Here is a 7,596-nt window from a genome sequence, read left to right on the forward strand (position 1 = left end):
TGTTGCTGCGAGCTATTATTTTTCAAAAGACACAATTATTTTATCAGTTTTAACACTGAAACTATGCGTCAGATTTCATCTTCATATCCAAATCAGTTCAATGTGCCATTTCAGGTTTGCTGTGGATGTGAGTGAAGTGTGGATTTTCTTTTGGAAAGCTGGTGGGCAAAGTTTGCACAGAAATGTAAGATTTTTCGCATCCTCACCGACCTTGTCATAAAACTTGTTTAAATGATCATACGACGCCTCCTTGCTGCTTCGTCGCCTCCATGCTCCATGCTGACACTGGTGGCTGATGTTGCCAGATTGGGTGTTTTTTCCGCTACATATTAAGGCCTGTTTACGGTGTGTTTTAGCCGGGTTTTCGCCTGGAAGGCTCTATAGAAATCTGGCACCCTATTGAACGAAGTTAAACTGAGAGAGCCAGACACCAGAATGAACGAGTTCACAGACAGTAATACAGTGCGTTCAGTTCACGTTCACCCAAAATATGAACGAGTTCATGAACTATCGTTCAATGAACACTCTCAGGCACAACACTGGCTGTTTCGCCATAGAACTTTGCAAATCCTGATTGATTCATTTACAAATATTAAATGGTGAGAGACAGACGTGATGAACTGGCAGGCAGTGTGTGGTCATCTTCAGATGGCAGCTGTGACTCAGAGATGTCAGCTGTTCTACAGTGACAGCCTGCAAATACCACCTGGACGTGAAGCTTAAATAAACACTATTTGTATTGTGACTGGCATGTAATAAGAACACTACACTTCTGCAACACTGTGGGAGCCTGTGAATAGACCATTCAACTCTACAAACAGAAATTAGAGTGAGGATCAGTCACTCGCTTTCTCTTTTTGACCGCCGAAAGCTCCTGGCCCTTTGCCTGAAAACTCCTGCTATAGTGACACTCTATACTTGCTTTCACGTTTACTTCATTAGGCTCTCTGCTGCTTTTGTTGCTAAGCCATTAGGCATAGCATACTTTCAAATGCTTACAAATGGCTGATGTCCCCTGTGGAAGAAATGAGAGCAAATTTGTTTTAATAGAAACATAGAAAAATTTATTTTATCGATAAACCAACCAGAAGTGTATCTTGTTCGTCGTGATGAAATGAGAAACTGAGATAGATTTTTGAGGGGTTTGTATATGTTAAAATCATAAATACATGTCATTTAAATTTTGACATGACGATCTTTAAAAAAATTAATAAAAATACTATTCACAAATTAGCAACGGATTTTATTTTTGCCTATATGTGTATTTGCACCTAGTCCTGGGTCTTCCCTATATCTCCACCCTGGCCTGTGAACGCCTCGGGATCCCCCAGTTGGAGCTGGTTAATGTGGCTCGGGAAAGGGAAGTTTGGGGTCCCCTGCTGGAGCTGCTGCCCCCGCGACCTGACCCCAACGAAGATGGATGGATGGTGTATTTGAACCCCATTCTTCTGCTTATGAGACACTGTACATGAATGCACACTCCTGTAGCCTTTCAAACACTTGTGTTGTAAAGCAGGGCTGGACTGGCCATTGGGCATACCGGGCATTTTCCCGGTGGGCCGACGCACTTTTGGGCCGAATCGCCGATATAAATAGGCCCTTTTTTTTTGCCGGGCGGGGCCGGCCCATAAAGAACTCACAGCGGCCCATTGGTTAATTTTCTTTATTGGCACTGGCCTGACCCAATCATATCCAGGAACCCCCCTCCCCACTCCGGGCCGCAAATTTACGAATCCCACTATGGCCATGCCTCCCAACCCTGAGACACGAAGCTGTAATAGTTATGCTGGAAGTTTAGCATTCACGTTAAAATGGACAAACGACCACCAAAGCGCAAGGGAAGTGCAGAGAAATTACAGGAGAAAACGATTAAGAATCTACAGGCAGATTCCTCAAAATGTGCCAAAATTTCTGACACGTTTGGGGCTGTAATAGCTGCTTCAACATCAGCATTACCTGAAGCCGAGGAGGAGGAGAGGTGGCTGGCTATACAGAGAAGCAGAAACAACATGAGGCGAGTGACCATGACAGGGCCATGGGAGCGAGTGAGGAAAAGATGGAAGAGAGAGTAGTTGACGATGTGGTAAGGAGTAGGCAAATTAACAGGGACTCTCAGGAAGGGAGGGAGGCTGTGTGTGTGTGTGTGTGTGTGTGTGTGTGTGTGTGTGTGTGTGTGTGTGTGTGTGTGTGTGTGTGTGTGTGTGTGTGTGTGTGTGTGTGTGTGTGTGTGTGTGTGTGTGTGTGTGTGTGTGTGTGTGTCATGTCATAACGATAACAAGCAGTTTGGCTCTAACATTAAAGTTAGTGGCTGTCAGGTGACCTAACTGCTAAGCTTACATTGAAAATGCTAGCGTTTAGCCTGTTGGGTAGCTGAAAAGTCTGTGGATTTATAAAATCAGTGATGATATAAGCATCAGTGTTCCCTGAATGGCTTAATTAGCTTCTCTTGTATTGGTGCTCTTTTCCAGGGCATATACTACTCTCAGCTTTATTGTAGCTTTTGGGAAGGGTTATGGGTATGGTTATAGTATTTAGCAGACACTTGTGTCCAAAGCGACAAAATATGAATCTTACAATAGTTAAAATTAACAGTAAACTGTTTTTAAAGTTGCTAAGCCAATATTAAGCATACTAGTAATAATAACAATAATAGCAATACAATATCAAATATCAATAATAAAAAATAATAAATATACCATAAATATACAAATCATAACTCTAAGAATGAATGCATATTTTAAGAGGACTGTCTGCAGGGAATGTGTCTGACCAATCACGGTGGGTGTGGGCCAATTTTTTGTCCCAGTCCAGCCCTGGTTGTAAGGACCTGAGTGAAAACCTTGACCAGCATGTGTAGGAACACTTCAGCAACACAGTGTTGTTTGTCATGACACAGCATTTTCTTTATTTTCAGCATTTTTAGTACAGTTTCATAACATATAAGTGAGAACTGAAAACCTGCTATAGCAACATTTAATTGTCTGGAGAGAGTGCAGGTTTTGTAATACATTATAAGAAAAGTGATTTTACTTTTTTTTTACTTTACCTGGGAGCTGAATAAATGCATTTGTTTATGGCTTCTAACTATAATATATATATATATATATATATATATATATAATATAATATAAATATATATATATATATACTAAGTAAGAAGCTGAATTAGCACAAAGATACATTCATTTTAATGTTGTTTAGGGTCCTGGGGGTCCATGGCCCTTTTGAACAGCTCAAAAAACATACTTAAAATTGTTTTATTAACCTGATTTCATTGCTTACTATGTTTTAGAAGGCCTCTATAGAAACATTGTCACATCATGGTTACATTTTTAACACAGCATTACCCCTCCCAAACCCAGTACATCTATTTGGATGGTGTGTTCATAAGAGGTCTAATAGTTAGGGAGTGACCCCAAACACAAGTGACTAGATAGATAAAATACTGTAGATTTCTGTCTGTGAGTTTTTTCAAAGACTAGAAGAAAACTAGACTCACTGCCTCGCAGTTGTATGCCTCCGCTGTAGTAAAGACCTTTAATAAAAGTCAAATTTCCGATTTTGTGCTCAAATAAAAAAAAAAAAGGAAAGTTTCATCCAATTTTGATATTTTCAACTGAAGCAAATTATGTGACCTGGAAGTGATGTCTACTAGGACTCTATATGGGACGCAAAACTAATAAAAAGAAGAAGTAATATCCAAGGGGGTAAGCTTCGCTTCAGAACTCGAACCTCCTATGGCGCCATTTTGATGCTACAAAGCGATCTCGTCCCGTTAGCATTCCATTGACTGCCATTCATTTTGACGTCACTTTGACAGCGAATAACTTTACATCTGAAGCGTTTAAAGACTCTATTTGTCCGTTGTTTATTTCTAAAGAAACACGACAATGTATAAAAGGCTCCATTACCTTGTACCTCACGTTATGGCTCCGTGGCGGATGCTTTTATAAAAATAGGCTAACGATTGTGTCATAACCAAGCGACTTACTGTCGCATAGTAGAGGAATTACCGTATAGTACAGGAGAAGCTCGCAGGCAGTTTCGACTTACGTTAGCTGTTTAAGTTAATTACTCATGTTAAAGGTCCAATATGTAATATTTGTACTGTAATAAATCCAAAAATGACACCAATGCCTCATCAGATATTAAGGAAACATGTTAAACTGAAATACTATCTTTTCTGACAACAATGCTAATTTCAGTATTTTTTCTTTTTGAAATTTACATTCCGTGACGGAATTTATGTTTATGTTTTGATCTGTGTGTTGTTATCAACGGCCCAGTTTGACAGCCAGGCTGGGTTGCCAGATATACCTGTAAAAACGTAAACCCAGCGCGCTACAGCTGTAACGTTAGTACAGCCATGAAAGCAGCAAACAAACAAACAGGATCAATGGAGATAGATTCTACCCGACCTAAAAAAAAGAAAACAGCATTTTTCTAACAGTTGCGTGACCAGAGACATAACAACCCCCTGGTAAATAATGGAGATGTATTTGAAAGATGGAGACAGCTTAGAGCCCAAAAGGACGCAGAGTTGGCTTATTTTCTCCTGAACCGGTAAGCATTAGCTTCAGGCTAATTTATCACAGCTACTAGGGACGGGCATTTTTTGTCATTTCAACATTTGTGTTCTCACATTGAATTATATAGCTAGAGTACCCGAGTTGGTTACTCGCAAAAACAATTGAGACATAGCCAGTAAAGTGATCCCGACTGGTCCTGGCTAACGCCGCCATGCTAACCCTGCTACCTGTTAACGTTACCGGAGAACCAGGCAAGCTGCCCACGGCTGTTTACAGCATGTAGCCTCTTCAGCGGCTGGAGCCGACAACGGTGAGTTATTTTAAGCCACGAGAGGGGGGCTGTAAATCGGAAAGAGAGGACTGTGAGTTTGCAGTGTGTTTAGCGATTTTTGCCATAATTCTAAGCCAATGAAGTGTGTTCCGTCGGTAAGGTAGCTAGTGGTATTTTTAGCGGTTCGTATTGTAATTCTAAGCCGAGGAAGTGTGCCTGACTGGCGTGTGGAGAGGATAGTGAGGTTGTTTGTTGTTTTTTAGCGGTTCATACTGTAATTTGTCCGAAAAAGTGCAAAAGTGTCTGTCAGTTGGTTACAGAGCTCCGCGCGGAGCATGGGGCTTTATGACTGTCAATATAGCCAGCATCTAACGTTAGCTACTCCGGCTGTGCTGTGGAGTAATGTCTGGCTATGTGAGAAAAGTGTCTAGCAACGTTGTTGTGAATGCTGCGGTCTCAGCCTGGCAACCCCCGTGAACTTCGAGTCTGGGCAGGAGGGGGCGGGGGAAACGACTCTCCAGTATTTTGAATTGGTAGTGCAGTAACTATTTTAACCGCTAGCTGCCAGTATTACACACAATATTACATATTGCACCTTTAATTAGCATTATAGTTTGCAATAATTATCTTAGATTGTATATTATACGCTCTCCGTCTCTGTAACATTGGGAATGATTGAGATTTCTCTTGGCACAGCTACCAGAAGACTTACAACTTTCAGACAGGTTGCTCACGTCACTTTTACATCGTCTCTCTCAGTTGGAGGCTGCGCAGTAACGCTCAGCGCCACCGGAAAAGTGCTTCTAATATCCTGAACTGGTCTCCGTCCAGAGCAACGGGATCTGTTGTAATCATTGGCCAGGACTGGAGGAATATTCTGTCATTATGATGCAGCTTTTTGACGATGGCAAAACACATACATTTACACTGCGCTACGTTAAGGTGTCCCAAGATGCTCGGAAAAGCCAATAATATGACGGTAAATCAAACGCTCCCTCGAGTTTAATATTGTGATCATACACTAAATAAAAGTTATAATCAAACTGTAACGTTATTCATATTGTGGAGCAATTTGCTCTTAGAGAATTTCTAGTCGCTCCCTTTTTAGTCTGCCAGCCAACTTAAGCTGACGTTAGCTTTGTATAGATCGTGGGATTTCCAAACTTAATAATTACCACACATGTAGTATACGCAAAACTGCTTTGCTAGCTTAATCGCGTTGTAATTGGAAAATTGAGTAGTAATCTGTTTTTTCATCTTGATTTTGGAAACGACTATTGAGAAAACAAGTCTTTATTGCTTTTTGATTTTATTTAAAAAAACGAATGAACGAATATTACAGAGGTTAGCTGTAGGCTAACTGATGCCTGATTGGCTGAACTATGTAGGGACACCTGTTTGATTACGGTTGATTAGGACAACGTGCGCCTTTTTTTTTCTAAATGGAAATCACTTGCAGGTTTTATGGTCTTGCACTTACATGTGCCCATTAAAGTACAAAAAACACCTGGTGAACTCACCCTGGCTGCTCTGGACGAGTACGGGTCGTCAAACAAGGCCCAGACCTTTGGCTGCCAAACTTCGCAGCAGCCCCTCGACCTGTCGGGACAGTCCTCGATGCCGAACCGCCTCGGCATCTCTCTGTCGTCGTCGGTCTCCGGGTCTGGCGGTTCAAATGTCTCCAGAGCCTCCTCAGCGTCCCGGTGCTGCCGGTAGGTCATCCAGCAGCACGGCTCCACGTCGGTCTCGTCAATCCCCCAAAACGCCAGCTCCTCCTCGAAGAGCGGCCCACAGACGTCGGCCGGGCAGTGCAGCTTGCCGGTTCGGTAGTAGTTCAGCACGTAGGCAAAGATGCCCGGGTGTCTGTCGAAGAATAACTCGGCACTCGGGGGTGCAGCGTCCGAGTTGACCTGCAGGTCCGGGTCTGCCAGCCATGCCAGGCGTGTGCCCGGCAGGGTCCTGAGGGTGCTCTTGTAGGTTTCATGTCGAGTGCCGCCCACATTAATGATAATTTTGTCCGAGTCTTCCCCTCTGTACATCTCCTCCTTCAGACATGTTTTAGATGGAGGTTTGTTGCCTGACTTGCGCCCCCGGTAAGACGAAACGCACACCGAGCTGATCATTTAGAAGCAGCTAGGGACCTTCTGGCTGCTCGCCCTTCCGTTACAAGCTGGTGTCCACTCGTAGCCTACAAAGAACTCAATAAATGAACGCAAAGTCCGCACTCATTTCAGACCCCACTCCACAAAATGACAGCATAAAACGATCCAAACAGCGTCAAAGTGAGACGCTCAATAAAAACCACCTGTTACAAAACTCCGTCTGTTGTCGCAACAAAACGCATGTGGTAAGGCTAACTTAATGTGTGTTTTTAAAATGTTTTTGTCGAATAGATTGCACAATGTGACTTAGGCTAAATGAATGCTTCCAGATGTTGCACTTATTTCCGCTGGGGAAAACAAGTTGCAAAAAAAAAATTGGCAGTAGGCTATACGTGCATATATGGCTGAACCACTTAGCAACTCCTCACCCCCCTTTTTTGACAAATGTTATCCAAATAATGCAACGCCAAAATGCACAACTCTTCCTGACAACTTTTCTCTTCTCCACACAAGGAGGAAACCTGACAATGATCCAGTCACGCATTTAATCACGCGCTGAGATATTCCTCCAGTTGTCCCTGCTCAGCTCGCGTGCCAGATGTGGGGTTGTTTTCCAGCTGGGGATCTGTTGCTTTTTTCACAAGTAGCCTATCTTCCCTTAGCGACACAGCCCGGTTGGATGGTGCGTTCAACA

At 42.7% G+C, this 7,596-nt stretch overlaps 1 protein-coding gene across 1 annotated transcript in view; it reads right to left on the reverse strand.

The window, feature by feature from the left end:
• kcnc4 (potassium voltage-gated channel, Shaw-related subfamily, member 4) overlaps window positions 1–7,596 on the reverse strand; it is a 28,659-nt gene extending 21,063 nt beyond the window's left edge. The window contains exon 1 of the mRNA XM_039801811.1: window positions 6,321–7,596. Within this exon, the coding sequence (XP_039657745.1) occupies window positions 6,321–6,923 (603 nt within the window). The 5' untranslated portion in view covers window positions 6,924–7,596. The remainder of the gene's footprint in view (window positions 1–6,320) is intronic.

The sequence above is a fragment of the Perca fluviatilis genome, chromosome 5 (genome assembly GCF_010015445.1).
Source record: "Perca fluviatilis chromosome 5, GENO_Pfluv_1.0, whole genome shotgun sequence".
Classification (NCBI taxonomy): Eukaryota; Metazoa; Chordata; class Actinopteri; order Perciformes; family Percidae; genus Perca; species Perca fluviatilis.